The sequence below is a fragment of the Seriola aureovittata genome, chromosome 15 (genome assembly GCF_021018895.1).
Source record: "Seriola aureovittata isolate HTS-2021-v1 ecotype China chromosome 15, ASM2101889v1, whole genome shotgun sequence".
NCBI lineage: Eukaryota > Metazoa > Chordata > Actinopteri > Carangiformes > Carangidae > Seriola > Seriola aureovittata.
In genome coordinates this window covers 17174399-17190193 of record NC_079378.1, presented here as the reverse complement: position 1 = coordinate 17190193, position 15795 = coordinate 17174399, and the positions used below count along the sequence as shown (strand labels likewise).

At 40.2% G+C, this 15795-nt stretch overlaps 1 protein-coding gene across 2 annotated transcripts; it reads left to right on the top strand.

The window, feature by feature from the left end:
* nlgn3b (neuroligin 3b) lies at positions 1-15433 on the top strand. 2 transcript variants are annotated; one of them, XM_056398109.1, is made up of 7 exons: positions 1-289; positions 3616-4287; positions 6228-6287; positions 7183-7332; positions 8202-8387; positions 10393-11182; positions 13347-15433. In XM_056398109.1, the coding sequence occupies exons 2-7, from the start codon at positions 3807-3809 to the stop codon at positions 14143-14145; spliced, it is 2466 nt and encodes an 821-aa protein (XP_056254084.1). In that variant the 5' UTR covers positions 1-289; positions 3616-3806; the 3' UTR covers positions 14146-15433. The 2 variants fall into 2 exon arrangements, with proteins under 2 accessions (XP_056254084.1, XP_056254085.1); XM_056398110.1 differs by lacking the exon at positions 6228-6287 and having other exon boundaries at positions 4-289.
* The last annotated feature ends 362 nt before the right edge of the window (positions 15434-15795 follow it).

The window sequence follows — 15795 nt, the reverse complement described above, 5'->3', positions numbered from 1 at the left end:
TGCACTGGCGTATCCCGGCGGTTGCCTAGTAACGCGCTGGCAGTGGGCGCCGTAGAGAGATCTCTATGGTGGGCGCTCCATTAAAACCGTTGGCGCTCCTGACCTTGGCGTCGTGAATGCGCAAAGCACACAGACTGTGCAAAGCAGGAGATAAGAGTAAAGATCCGTGTGTTTGATACTGGAACCGGAGAAATATTTCACACACAGCCCATTGTCTTATAACGAAACTGTCTGGAATGGTATGGAGGAAATCTCGAGATGGAGCGCGTATCAGCTTCTGTAAAAGCAGGTGAGTTAACCTAATGATTCTGGGGGTTTTTTTTTCAGGAGAAGGGACGAATCTTTGTTCAGATTCATCACTGACATCTGGGAGAATTGCTATATTTAAAGCGATTGCTGAGCGATAGACCATGTTTGAACATTTGTTGGCTCGCCAGTATTTTTTCCCATTTTATCCAGTATTACACCGTCCTAGACCTAGATTAAACAAGCTTCCCAGTCACAACGTGAGGCAGCGCACACACACTACAGCAGTTTGTCGATGCTATCTGGGCTGTGGCTTGGTTTCCTCTGTGGGTCTAGATCCTTGCATTAATTTATAAAGCACTGATCATTATGTTGAGTGCTACCTGCATGTTTTCTATGAGGCAGTCTTATCTGCATCAATCTCACCCCCTCTTTCTTTGCACTGCTAAATTGGGGGGATTTGGGGAATCCACTAAAACGGTTTTGATCCACACCAGTCGAATTACAAGGGCATTGGGAACCCAGTATGTCTGACACACTAGGCTTCTTCTCAAATGCTTTCATGTAAAGGGCCCCCAGGCTACCAGAACCTAATCGATAATGTTGTCCCAGAGATTTTTATTAGTGGTGAATTGGTGTTGAATTGTGTGCCTGTCAATGATGTAGGTGTAGAGATAGTAATGGTGGAAGTGAAACACGATTATAGCAATCATTCTAATAGGTCTGTAACTGGGATCAAGTCAGTCAAATGAGAACTGAAGTGTTTGGGTCCAGCTAACCCAGGAGACCCAGGTCTTTTGACCCAGACCACCACTGTGATGCATAAACCTCTGACTGGTGCAAAATGGTCTAATCGAATGATATGTTATGGTTATAAAACATTTTTATTTTTGAACATTTGAACACTCAGTTGTTGAGTTATTGCAGGCATTTAATTGGCAAGAAATATTTTACCCATGTTTTTTTTATTCCTCTCCTGTTGCCAGGTGTGCTGCCAGTCTAGATTGCCTAAAAACTTGCAGTATATCAAACTTGGCTGAGTGATGGCTCACTTTTATTACATGGCCCATTTGGTGTAAGCCATAAAGCTTTTATCCACATCTGTCCCATCGCAGACCATAAGTTGGGAGAATAGTCTGCAGCCCAGTTGAAGGCACTATTCAGCTTCTTTGACTGTCTGCAGTAGCTACTATCAGTAAAACAAAATGAAATACTCTAGGCATTAAAAAGCTACCTCAGCATTGCACCAGTGAATAAAATTAGTTGTTTGATTTGATGTCAAATAGGAAGAATATGTTGATGTATTGATGCTCATGTCATGAATACATGTGTAATTTAAAAGGAAATGCCGCTCATTTTAAGAATTCATATTATCGCTTTGATCTACAGCAGCCCCAGAGGTGTCTTTTTTTTTTTTACTGCCAGGGCTGCTTCTTAACCAAGTCTGACTGGTGATGCCCACTGTACAGCATGTTACTGCTAATTTGATAAGTGATAACCATTTCACAGCAGATTTTGGGAACAGAGGATTATTGCCTCCAAATGGAAATTCAAATCATTTATTATCAGTGTCAATTCCAAACCAGAAGATGTGCTCCATTCTACAAGAAAAAAAAAATCAGGTTCTTTGTCTTTTCCATTTTAATGTCTTAGGAGCCGTACATCATTGTCACGTAGCAGATGGAGAAGTCTTGTCCTTTTTTTGGCTATGGGCAAGTGTTAATTAATACGGGCAAAGCTGGCTCACGGCAGAGATGTACAATATTTCTACAATGAACCTTTGTGATACTACTATTTGAGACTAAATGTATCTGATTTGGTTCGCTGCATAAAAAACTGACAAACTGCAATGATGTTCATAGCAGGTAATGTGCTGCATATGTGAAACTGAGAATGAGCTGTGCCTTTATTTGTGTTTATGTTCCTGTTAGGGTAAACAAAATGTTGCAGGCAAAGAGAAAAGCCAATGCGCCACATCTGAGGTTAATTAGTTTCTCAAATTCCAAGGAAGAAATTGTCCCCCGTCTTAAACAGAAAGGTTCATCAGATTGAACGAGAGCTGTCTCGCTGCAGTGTGTCAATGCTTGAGGTAGCACTCGTCAATAAATTTGATTAATTTAACAAGGTTGTTTGTGCTTTGTTCACTGTGGAGCCAGTGAGGATCTTGTGTTAATGATATTATACTTACTGCTATCCTAGACTGTAAGGATGGAGACTGGATATATTTTGGATTACAAAGTAGTTAATTAGAAGAAGCACAGCTCAGTTTGTTCACTGTAGGGTGAATGTGTATTCTCCTGTTTACTGAAGCGTGCACACTGATGAACTAAGTAACTAGTTATCACTTGTCATCAAGTCACAGAAGCTCTGGTGACTGCAGTTGGGTTCAAACATATCATGTGTTTGCATCAAGCAGTCCAACATTAATGGGATGACTAACAGATCCAAGATCAAGGAATTCTTCCACTTAGAAATAAGATATATATGTGGATCAACAGGACTTCTTTTATGGCTTCTATTATATCTGATTTGTAAACAGCAGTATTTCCTAACACTGTGAAAAATGAAATCAGATTCCTTCTGATCATAAAAGCTGAAAGAGAAAAAACTCAACTTCCACATTCATTTCACTTCCTATCTGTACGTATTTGCTGAAAGAAGTGAAAGATGTAGACTGCAACAAATCTGATTCTTAAAAAGAAGTGTCGAAGAATCATTTTTCTCTGAACTCAAATGGTCTATTGCTGTCTCTAAACCTGCCTCAAGTCTTTCAGTTAACCTGCAATTACTCTGCTTTATGAGGAGGGTTTGGTGCTAGTGTGGTCCCATCAGACATGTTTGCTCTGTGGCCTTTCAAGTCAGCTGCTGACAGTGATGCTTATATGTAAGACACAAAAACATTCCCTATATTTGGTGTTTTTGAAATATATTGAACACTGAAATATCACAATGAAATCGAAAATTTCTCTCCAAGTGTGTCTTTTTAATCCCTAATGAGTACGTATTAACGATTTTTTCTGCTGCTGTTCACTTTGTTGCTTATACATAAGAGGTGCTTAACACCTTTTATCTTGAGATGCTTTCACAGTGTCACTTCAACATCTCAGCAGATGGGTTTTTCAGATTCCCTCCATCGCCTCCTCCACTGATACACAGAGATCAGTATTCAGTGATTTCTAGATGTAAAAGCATACATTTGCTCTTTTAAGCCAGAAATTTGTCCCAAAATGTTATTAGCATCAAAGTGTTACAGTGGATGTGCTATACTGATATTAAGTTGATATAAAAATAATATATATTTTTTTAAATCGAACTTCAATAGTTTTGAAGTTTCATTGATGATCATTTTTCTAATCGTGTCATTTCCAGATCTGTGTGCCCTGCAATGAAAAGTGGAAGTGGAGGTGGTCCATACTTGGCTGAGGTGTATCTGGATTTGATAACCATCGGAGTCAAAGGTGCAGTGAGTGATGTCTGTTTGACAGGGTCAGGACAGCAGGACTGAACAGACACTACAGTGTGCATTTGTGTTGTGCAAAGGGCACTGTCTTGCCCAGACCATGTGGCTGGCTACATTTAGAGACCATCTGTTGCCTGCACACCTGCTACATCAGCAAGGGACTGTAACCATCACCCACTGTGCTCTTCTTTGGTGGATATTATGTTCCTGCTGGTCATTCACCAAGGCAACGAGCCAGAAATTCTACCCGACAGTCACCACCCAGTTTGGGAAACTTCGAGGCCTCAGGGTTCCTGTGCCCAGCGAGGTGCTGAGGCCCGTTGATCAGTATCTAGGTGTCCCCTATGCTGCCCCACCAGTGGGTGAGAAGCGTTTCATGCCCCCAGACCAGCCCTCCTCTTGGTCAGGTATCAAGAATGCTACCCACTTCATGCCTGTGTGCCCTCAGAACATCCACAACACCGTGCCAGAGATCATGATGCCCATATGGTTCACCTATAACCTGGATACTGTAGCCACATACATTCAGGATCAGAGTGAGGACTGTTTATATCTAAACATCTACGCTCCAACAGAGGATGGTGAGTTGGTGTGGTAAAACGGACAGCAATGACTTTCCATGTCCATCGATCACTGTTATTGTGGCCCTGATGTCGTCCTGTGATAATCACATAGCATGTGTGTGACCACTGCTCATGTCATTGCTGCCACCAAGGGCTGATTTACCATCCGAAGCAATGTCACCATGGACCCACATGTTGCAATCATATTCCATTTGAAAGAACAATCATGGTCCCATTGATTAGCGGGAACTTACTCATATTTTGATGAAGACATTGCCCTGATTCCACTGAGGGTTTATAGATGCACATAGAGAGGTGTAAGTGAACATAAATGTACTGGGGTATGTGCTTGCTCTCTCACTAATAGACATTTAGTAAAATATTGCTGAGGTAAGGTGATGTTCAAGTATTGGTCCACCTAAACCAAGCAATAATTTTCAGCTGTTAAAACGATGAGCCTTGCATATTTGGCTGACAGGACACGACATCAAAGGTAATCATGAAGAATTACTTAGGTGATCGAGTAAAGCTAGCTGTCCATGTTTGTTAAAAATGATAATTTCTTTATATTTTTTTACTGAATCACTGCTTCGTTCAGACAGTGTGTCTGTTGGGGGCCAATTAGTGAGTATAGGAGTCAACTGTCTATCGCTGGCTGAATCCTTTCCTATTTTCTTATCTAATAGATCTGTGAAATGAACCAGCAAGGGGATATTTTGTGTGTCTGTGGTGAATCTGTGGATTAGCAGAACAATGTGATACCACAGCAATGCTGTATGTTCTCTAAACCCGGTGTTAACAACATCTTTCTCTAGTTCAGGTTACTTCAATCCGCCAGTTGAACAGGGTCCCTGAGAATATATTGTCTCCCTCTCAGGCATTCAGTATAATACAAAACACTCAGCATCCACAGTTTAACCGTGTTCAGCTTGTGTGTGTAACATGCCACACTTTGACTGGTTTTTCTATGGTAGCGTAGCAACAACAGATAAACAGCCTAGTTGAGAGGTAGCTGTCCAAAATGGTGCAGCCCATGTTTCATAAAGCCCCTGGTCTGAGTGCTGCCTAAAAGCCGCGTCACCCGGCACACAAACAGGTTAATTAAATTTTTACATTTGCATTCATATTTCAAAACACATAAATTAACCCATTGGTTCAACACATTTTTATTTCTTCAGACTTTGCCATTGTTTATTTAAAATACACCCCGGGCATTCTGTCACTTTATTATTTGTTTCACTGATCTGAAACCTTTGCCAGTATTCTTTTTGCCATGTCAAATTAAAGAGAGGGTGTCTAAAACTTACACTATTTAATATTTATTTATGTGGCCTGATGCCACACTCAAGTCTGAGTTTATTGATTATGCATTGATAAACCATACACCTCATATCTTCAGTAATTATCTTGCAGTGGTTTACTTGAAGAATCAGTGTGACATTTTGTGTATATATAGTTGTATAGAGAGATAAAATGAACCAAGAAAGATGTATTGCTCCAGTCAAAGCTGAGTAATGATAATTGAAATAACCAACCATTCAGAGGTAACAGTGTGTGTATTTGCATATATGCATGCACACATGCACAGTGTGCCATTTCCTACAAATATAAAAAGGAACAAGAATTTGTTTACTTGACTAAACCAGAATTACAGTACTTTTTGTTTTGTAACTCTAACTCATTTTATAATTATGTTTAATCGTGTCATACGTCTCTAAAGATTTTACATAATGTCATCTACATCTTGTCAAAAAGCAACTACAGGGAAAAGTGCAACATACTGCATGTAAATGGGGTAATCTTCTTCTTGCCATTCATTCATGGATCCTTTTTCTCCAGATTCTGTCAGTTTGATTGGACCTTACATTAAATAAGAAGCACAGTCAACCATGCTATTTTGAATTCTGTATTTCTTTTTTTTTTTTCTTTTTTTTTTTTTTTCCGTATGTGAATCCCAGGGAGCCAACACAAGAAAAAGGGGGCGGCTTTCTCACATGCTGAGACTCATATATCTGAAGGTATTTTTAAGAGCTCAAAGTCTTGCTGCATGGATTCTTTTAGTTTGAGTTTGGTGGATGAAGATCTTAAAATTGTTCGTTTTTACTTTCTTGAAGAACCATGGGGGGCTCTTTTGTTTAGAGTGGATTAAGAAAAATGTTCTTATCTGATTTCTGATTACATGAGTTTGCTGTTACTGCACCTTGTGTCTTCATTGAGCTATTTTGCAATCTTTTCTGTAAGTGCTACATCTCTGCTGGCACACACATTGATCCAGAGATTGCATGATCTACTTATCTGTCTTATTGTCCCTTTTAAAGCCAGTCATTAGTCTGTGTAACAGATTGGTTTGAAAACAACTATTTCTATAGGAAAAATAACACAGTTTCTATTTTAGGTCATGCTGATAAATAACAAGAGCTCGATTGGTTACTTTTCAGTTCAAGTCTACAAATGTAAAGCTTGTTTTTTTATGCCTGTGCATGCATTATATGTTGAACTGTAAAACCTATTACAGAATTTCCTCCTTAACTGAGATCAAACCACAAGTCAGATCAATAGGTTTTTTTCTCTTGCAAAGAAGCTCAAAGAAGCTCAAATATGGTACAGAGCACAAATATTCTTGGTGTAGGGCTTAAATGCACTCTAAAACTGTTGTTAATTATATTTGACCATTTTATTCATATACCCTGTGTCAGATTGTATTTACCATACATTTTCTGAATGTCATTACAGCTTCCAAACCACAGGCCTACCACTGCTTCTAAGCATCTTTTCTAAGCAGTCTTTACCCATACCTCATACTGAACAGTTGGGATCTAAAGTTTTAGAAGCAGTGCTCCATCAATTTTCCATTTCATTACTGTTGCCTCTGCAGTTGTTTGCTCAGCATGTGTGTGTGTGTTGACATTGCAGATATAAGGGACTCTGAAGCCCGACCTGTGATGGTCTACATCCATGGAGGCTCCTATATGGAGGGCACTGGGAACATGATGGACGGCAGCGTGCTGGCCAGTTATGGGAATGTTGTTGTGGTCACGCTCAACTACAGAATTGGAATATTAGGTGATTTCAACATCTGTGTGTGGTAACTCTTCTATCCCTGTTTAATCTGAGAGAATAAACCGTAATAATGGTCATTGATTTCCACTTATGTTACCGTTATCGACCTTTAAAAAGAAGCAGACATATGACAGAAAAATGTGAAACAGTATGAGAAAATATAGGTAAAGGATATCTTGGTAGCATGGCATAGCTTGATTTGTATACAAATGTTGTCCTCGGGGGAAAAAGCGAGGTAAATACTTATCATGCCTTGTCCTTGTTGCACACAAGCTGTTTTATAGCCATTCTGAAAATGCAATTTATCTTCCTATAGATGGATTTATCTGATCTGTACAAGATTATCAGACTTTGCTGTTCTTAAAAGAAGAAATGATTTAGATACAGTATGGAGGGGGTGCAGCATTCACAAGCATTCACAAAGTCAAGAGTTTTTCATGTTTAACATTCAAAACACTATGTTGTTTAGATGAGACTAGACAAGGCAATAAGTAATAGCATCAATTGTAAGAGCACCAGTGACCTCTGTGTGGTTTTATGTAATTAATTTAAAGAAATAGCCACAGGTGAAAGATTTATTTCTTTATCCATGCTGAATGTTATGAAGTCACTTTTGCGAGAAGTGCATTCAGATTTGATGAGCAGAGCCCCGTTCACTTCCTGAGGGCCACTGCGGCTTAGAGACTATCACAAGGAGTCGACTAAAGCAGTCAAGACACTGTGGGAGAGAGCAAAGGCATATTTGCACCTGAGGGGAAACGGTGTCAGTTTATTCAGATGCCCTGCTGGGCTACAACTTTAGATCAAAGCTGTGACACACATTGTAGATCTCTATTTCAGTACTGGCTCTGATGTCTCTCTGTATATTTCAGGCTTCCTCAGTACCGGTGACCAAGCAGCAAAAGGAAACTATGGACTCCTGGACCAGATTCAAGCTCTTCGTTGGATCAGTAAGAACATCGGTTACTTTGGAGGAGACCCGGGCCGGATCACAGTCTTTGGATCTGGGATCGGCGCATCCTGCGTCAGTCTGCTAACATTGTCCCACCACTCAGAGGGTAAAAATCTGCTATTTGTAATCTAACTTATCGCTGGCATCAATAATTAATGCATTTAGTAATTAATGCACAGGAAAATACAGCAATGTAAAATCAGTGTCAAAATCCACAAACTTTTACATACAAGATAAAAAAAAAATTCTCAATCAAATTAATTTCTTATCTTAAAGATGTCAGTGTTACTTTTGGAACAATCTTTTTTAATCATTCTGGAATGTTGTTCTCATTCTGGAATGTTGTTTCAAGTGCAGCTCTAAATGGTCTTTCCAAGAGATGAAGTGTTATGATATGGGAATGGGGTAAAGGGGGTATTTGTTAAGTAAGTGATTGCTTTTGTTCCCCTCTACTCAATCTAATCAGCCTAAAAGCTTTGCCTCTTAAAATGTGAAACTCTTAAAGAAACCTACTGGCATTATAAAGTTTTCAGCATGTCATCACGTTCACCTATTCTGTCAGTTTTTTCGACTGATTAATATTTCAGTCTCTCAGTGTCATTATTTTTACCCTTGTTTACCTACCTGCACGGTGCGGAAAAAATATCAAGATTACCATTGATTTTGGTGTATTGGTCTTCCGCTATTGTAAAATCTTGAGTGAATGCATTGTTTCACCAAAGACTAGCTTTGTGTGCAGATGAAGCAGGATCCTAAAGTGATACGTTGTTTTTTCCCCACAAATATGTGTAGAAGGTGTCTTAATTGAAAATGGGATATTCTCATATCATCAACTGCTGTAAGATTATTTTAAAATGACAACATAAATCAAGGTATTTTTAATTATATACAAATATATATACAAAATCCACAGGCAACTGGTAGCTGATATCCACTGAAAAATAAAATAGGTAACATTAAAACATGCCATTTGGTGAACACCTATCCAATGCTCCTTGTAAGAATCAAAGATGTGTATTTCAATAGTGGTGGCCCACTGGGAATTTAACCTCTTATCTTTGTGGTATTATTGCTCTGGTCGTCCCATTGATGCTGGACAGAATCACAGGAAGGGCAGAAATTGTGTGTTTTTATCAATGCCAGGGAGGCTGCGGCAACTGTCCTTTGTGAGGTTTGTCTTTGATGCCCTAGCCGGGCTGCAGCAAATGCACAAAGATCTCCGGCTGTCTTTGAAGTAGACTAGCTAGCTGCTGCCCTAAAAAAAATTGAAATAAATGACAGCAAAGGAGGGAGAAAGTGACACTGTCCTTGCACTCTTTTTCCAGAGACTGCAATGCCTTAACCTCAGCAGAGTATTTTTTGAGTTGATACATATCACTTGTCATTTTTAGTTTTAGATACAAACTCCCTAGAGACAGAGGTGACGCACTGCATATAAACAATTCAACAGAGCAGCGTGTTGACTGTATCAACATTGAAGGATCAGAGTTACTGCATATTCAGCTCTCTGCACAGACCCTCCACTGCACAGTTGGCATCAGCAGTCTATGTGTATGCTATGCAGCTTGTTAGACACACAGTTTTAACGATTCTACCATTACTGTACGTCTGCCAGTAACTAGTGTAGAGTAACCTACCTCTCCACCTCTGCACAGAAACAATGCAGCAAATTGATCATTAATTTGACATGTATTCACCCTCATCTGCATATAGCAATGCCACCACATGAAACAAATAAGAGGATCAACAGAGAAAAGCAAGTTTTTTTCATCATTATAACAACAATAGATGGGACCAAGTAGACATTATTGAAATGAACTGGTAATAGGATACCAGTTCATTCCTTCTCCCAGCTGCTTCACTGAGCCTGGCCTGTACACTCTCTGTACTGCTTTATATCCCCGGCTAGTATGCCAAGTGCATCACATGTAGGCTTGTTTGCTTTTGTCTACTTAAATTTTGTGTGGCAACAAACTATTCAATTCTTAATAGAATTTGCTTAGGGTAGTTCATAATGCTATTAATTGTAATGATTTTGTGGGGTTAAATACTAACCGCTATTCTTTGGACCTTTGTCCTTCGTCTTTTTGTTCTGAATTTTGTGTCCCAAGGTTTATTCCACAGAGCCATCATCCAGAGCGGTTCAGCTCTGTCCAGCTGGGCTGTCAACTACCAGCCAGTCAAGTACACTCGAATGCTGGCCGAAAGGGTTGGCTGCAACGTGCTGGATACCGTGGACATGGTCTCCTGCCTGCAGAAGAAGAGTGCTAAGGAGCTGGTGGAGCAAGACATCCAGGCTGCGCGATACCGCGTGGCTTTTGGCCCTGTCATTGACGGTGACGTCATCCCAGACGACCCCGAGATCCTGATGGAGCAGGGCGAGTTCCTTAACTATGACATAATGCTGGGAGTTAACCAAGGAGAGGGATTGCGCTTTGTGGAGAATGTGATGGACCTGGAGGACGGTGTGTCCGGCAGCGACTTTGACTTTGCTGTGTCAGACTTTGTGGACAGTTTGTACGGCTACCCAGAAGGGAAGGACACACTGAGGGAGACGATTAAATTCATGTACACAGACTGGGCTGACAAGGACAACCCAGAAACAAGGAGGAAGACCCTGGTGGCTCTATTCACCGACCACCAATGGGTGGAGCCCTCAGTGGTGACGGCTGACCTACATGCCCGCTATGGCTCTCCCACGTACTTCTACGCCTTCTACCACCACTGCCAGAGCCTCATGAAGCCTGTGTGGTCAGACTCAGCGCACGGAGATGAGGTGCCTTATGTGTTCGGCATCCCCATGGTGGGCCCAACGGATCTTTTCCCCTGTAACTTCTCTAGGAATGACATCATGCTCAGCGCTGTGGTTATGACTTATTGGACCAACTTTGCCAAAAGTGGGTGAGTAACAGCAAATCCAAAGTACAAAGTACATGAATATGCCTTAGATACACAGTTACCATGCATTAGAATCTCGTGCAGCATCTCATTTTGCATTCTAGTCGTGGCTTAGAGATGGTCAGAGTGTGGGGGTATAACATAACTGGCCTTACTTGTGCAGAGCTGATTTGTGTTGAGATGTTAAACTTCTGTCTACATTTACCCTTCTTTTATCACCCTGATTAAAGTACTGTAGGATTCAGCCTTAAGTAGTTCCTCCTAATTAAGTGCAGCCTGAACTCCCACTGCCACGTCTTCTAGCCTTTTCTCCTTTGTTAGTCCATAAGAACTTGCACATGAAAAGTGGTGCTTCAGCTTTTGCCAATTAATATCAATTCCTTAACAAACATCGAACGTCTATAAATTGTCATGTCTAACTGTATGTTATGTGTGCTTCCACTTGCTCTAACTGGTTTGACGAAACTATGTGTGTGAAAAACAGCTTAATTTTCCCCCCATACTTTTGACAAAAATAAGTATCCAATGCCAAATGCTAAAAAAACAGGTTATGCTCCACTGTCTAGTTACATTTACTGAGAAAACTGCCGACTACACACAATTCTGCACATGCAATGTAATGAAAGCTGTGTCTTTTTAAATGCCAAGTTGTCTCTTTTTTAAAGAGCCAGTGTTGTGTTTAGGCTTCTGTGAAATGTCTCTTTATACACATTTTTATACACAAATTTTCCAGTAGTGCTGAGATTGAAAAGTGGCTGTCCCTCAAATTTTCCTCACTTTTGGCATACTTCCTAAAGGTGATGGATCTTAAAATTTACAGCTTAATTCACATAAATGTTTAAAGCAGTTCTTCACTGTTTAGCAGAAAGGTTACGTTATAGAGAAAGTTTGAAGACGCAGTTCAGATATACTCCATAAACCTTGCCCGACATTACTCTGAGTTGTGATTTCAAGTAGGTTTTGTACAAATAATCAGCACAGAAATATATAATGTATATACTGTATATCCATGTTTGCTTGGAATACATAATATTCATACACTGGTACCAAATAATAGTGTCTTCATTGAAGGTACTGTATAGATTTGAGTATGAAGTATTCAAGTCACTGGTCAGAGATGAACTCTTGACTGTGGAGATTTCTTTCCTTCTGGCTGGTCTAGCATTTATTTGTAGCACAAAAATGTATCCATCTATGTATCTACAGCATCTTCTATGTATCTAACTATAGGTTTCTTTTAGATACATGTGATATACAGTATGTATTTTGGATAATAATTAGAAGCAGTGACATTTTAAAGTATTCTAAGAAACGAAACACTTTTCCAGCTTGATCACGTTTTCCAGTTTTCAGTAAATGAGAGTTATTGAGTGTTATTCAAGATGTTGACCTTATATTACACGTACACTGACCCAGCGCAGAAAAAAGCATCCTGTTGAAAGTAACAACAGAGTAAAACTCAACAGCTCTCCATCTGACACCTTCTTTTACCATTTATCATAGAGCAACAAAGATTTGCTGTGCGTTTTTGAGAATAAGCAATACGTATTATACGTGAGTTGCACTGTAGTGAGGACTTCGTTGTTAGCTCACTCAGTTTACCTGCATACTGAATGCACAGCCGCAATGACTCTTTGTTCATGATGACCCTGGCAGTCAGAAAGACAGCACAGGTCACTGTAGGCTGCTGTGTAGTGTCAGTGTAGGAATGAGGGAATGCTGAGCCCTTGAGGAGAGATGGTGATATTACATTGTGTTGACCTCCTTTTTTGCCCTTATATTGATGAAATTCTTCTGTTTCCATATGTATTTCCAATGGCAAAATTGCATTTATAGTATGTCTGGGCAATGTGGTTGAAATCATTAATGTAGATGTTTTCTGATAGCAATATGGTATGGCAAACATAAGCAAAATCGCAGCATCCAGCTAACTAATGTTCAGTGCATGGAACTGTGTACCACTGTGTGTAGAATCTTGTTAGCTTGTTCTGGATCATTCATTTGGACAACAAAATTTCTACATTGATAACTCAATAAGATCATTTCATCGCAATATGATTCTGCTGAAAGTGGATATATGTATTGATTTATCAACAAACCATAAGACAAAGTTTTCTTTCAACACAGTTATTTTTTGTGACCCAAGTTTTCTATGATGTGTCTGTAGGGATCCTAACAAGCCAGTGCCACAGGACACCAAGTTCATCCACACCAAGGCCAACCGCTTTGAGGAGGTGGCCTGGTCTAAGTACGACCCCTATGACCAGCTGTACTTGCACATTGGCCTAAAGCCTCGTATCCGCGATCACTACCGCGCCACCAAGGTGGCCTTCTGGAAACACCTGGTGCCCCATCTCTACAACCTCCACGACATGTTCCATTACTCCTCTACCACCACCAAGGTCACCCCGCTGGATCCCACCCAATCCAATGGCAAAAAGTCTGGCAGCACAGGGCGTCCTCCTGTATCCACTGCTCACAGTGACGGGGAAGGGGGGAGGGAGATGGGTCCTCTAATCATGCCGAACCCGAGAGATTACTCCACAGAGCTCAGCGTCACTATTGCTGTAGGGGCATCATTGCTCTTTCTCAACGTCCTGGCCTTCGCTGCTCTGTACTACCGAAAGGACAAGCGCAGTCGTCAGGACACGTCGCAGCAGCCCAGTCCCCAGCGAGACAGCAAAGGCAACAACGTGAGCCACACCACCACTGTAGACGAGACCCTGTCATCCCAGCAAAGGAACCAGTGTGAGGCCCTTCACAATCCTCTTCACGTCTCACCCAGCTTAGACTACTCACTTACCCAGCGCCGCTCCCCTGATGACATCCCTCTGATGACCCCCAACAACATCACCATGATCCCCAACTCCCTGATGGGCCTCTCCAACATGAGTCCGTACAGCACCTTCCCGGCTGGTTACAGCTCTGCAGGCCTGCCCAGCACCCACTCTACCACACGGGTATAACCTGGCAGGAGATGGAGATTAGAAATGTGACGTACGTAAAACATGGAAATGTAAAGCTGTATTTAGGATGTGTAGGTAAAATAGGATTGATTATGTTTGTTCTGTCTTTTCCAAAGGTGTACAACCGCCAACATCCTGCCTTTGCTCTCTCATAATAGGAAGTCTAACTGCAGAGTCATTTTATAATACTCATTTTAAAAGGCAGTTAAAAAGAAAAAAGTGCATTTCATTTTCCACTTTGGCTTTTTTGGAACTTTACCTAGCAAGAACTTAATATAATGTTTATACAGTTGGATTTGTATGGAAAGCTTTTTCTTACTCTGTGATATCTATTTTGATCTCGAGGAACGAAGTGACATTACAACTCGTGGTGGACAGAGATGAGATCTGGGAAAAGCCGAAAGCAGTATTATTATTACTATTATCGAGCTATTTTATACATATTTCTCATGGTACATTGCTTATTATGAAAATGTATTTTTACTGCAATTACTTTAAAATGCCTTGTAACTCGCTCACATAAGAAATTACTGTGGAATCATATCAACAGTGGATTGAAATGTTACTCGGATAGTGGTCACACGTGGTAAAAATGTCCAACATATTTCTACCCGGTAGTGCAAAATATAGCACCCCTGTGTGTGTGTGTGTGTGTGTGTGTGTGTGTGTGTGTGTCTGTGTGTGTGTGTGTGTGTGTGTGTGTGTGTGGGTGTGTGGATGTGTGTGTGTGTGTGTGTGGGTGACAAGTACGCTACAAAAATGTAAATTAGGCAATATTTGAAGTAAACAATTCAGTTTTGCATATGTAGTGCTGTGTAAACTATTGTAGTCTATTTGAGTATCCTTGCTATATTTTTTTTTTTTCACGTGTCCATAAATTTTGCTTAATACATTGTAGGACTATAACTAATGCTTCACGTTCAAAAGAGAATCGCTTGAGATGTGTTTTCCTACTCATGGTTCTTTTGGCTTGGCTTGTTTGTACAGAATAAACTTAGACCAACATTTTATTTGTCGTTTGTTTATGAAAACTGTAAGGTCTTCAGAAAGATAACTGTAATTACATTGTAACTGTATGTATATCAATTCAATTATTCACATTTAAAGAGGAGTTTTCTGAAACTTACAGATTGTGGTTTGGACCCCATGCATACCAAGTTATATCCAGGGGTCATCCTTTACTGAATGGAAACGATGGACATCAAGCTTTAAGATTTGATTCCTTTGAACCTATCATAATGTTGTTTAATCTAAATGAGACAACTATTAAAAGATTTTTCGAACTAAAGATGAGTCTTGTCAAAAGGTGGGATTTGATCACCATTTACATGGGTAATGCAGGCATAATAAGTGTCTGTAATGTGTCCTTAAAGTCTACCGTTTCAAGTGATAATCAAAAATTGTGTGAAATGTAGTCCTCAGCTATTCAGTGTCTGGGTCAGGGTTAACCTGAGAGTTTGGGTTAAAGGGGAACTCCACCAATTTAACACATCGTGCTCTGTTTGCAGGTCTTTGGAAGTACTACTGCAAATGTGAAAAAAAGTTTTATAGAGGAAGAAGTTTTATAAAGCTTTTTTTGTGGCTCTAGAGGAAGCTGCATAGAATATAAATTGGTTGGGACTGAAGACTAAGTCTGAAAACGAAAAAATT

What these genes read in the sequence shown, in the direction of transcription:
- nlgn3b (XM_056398109.1), top strand. Translation starts at nt 3,807, where the DNA reads ATGTGGCTGGCTACATTTAGAGACCATCTGTTGCCTGCACACCTGCTA. An exon ending in ATTGTCCCACCACTCAGAGG is followed by an intron (nt 8,388 to 10,392) that starts GTAAAAATCTGC and finishes TTGTGTCCCAAG; the next exon opens with GTTTATTCCACAGAGCCATC. An exon ending in ACCAACTTTGCCAAAAGTGG is followed by an intron (nt 11,183 to 13,346) that starts GTGAGTAACAGC and finishes ATGTGTCTGTAG; the next exon opens with GGATCCTAACAAGCCAGTGC.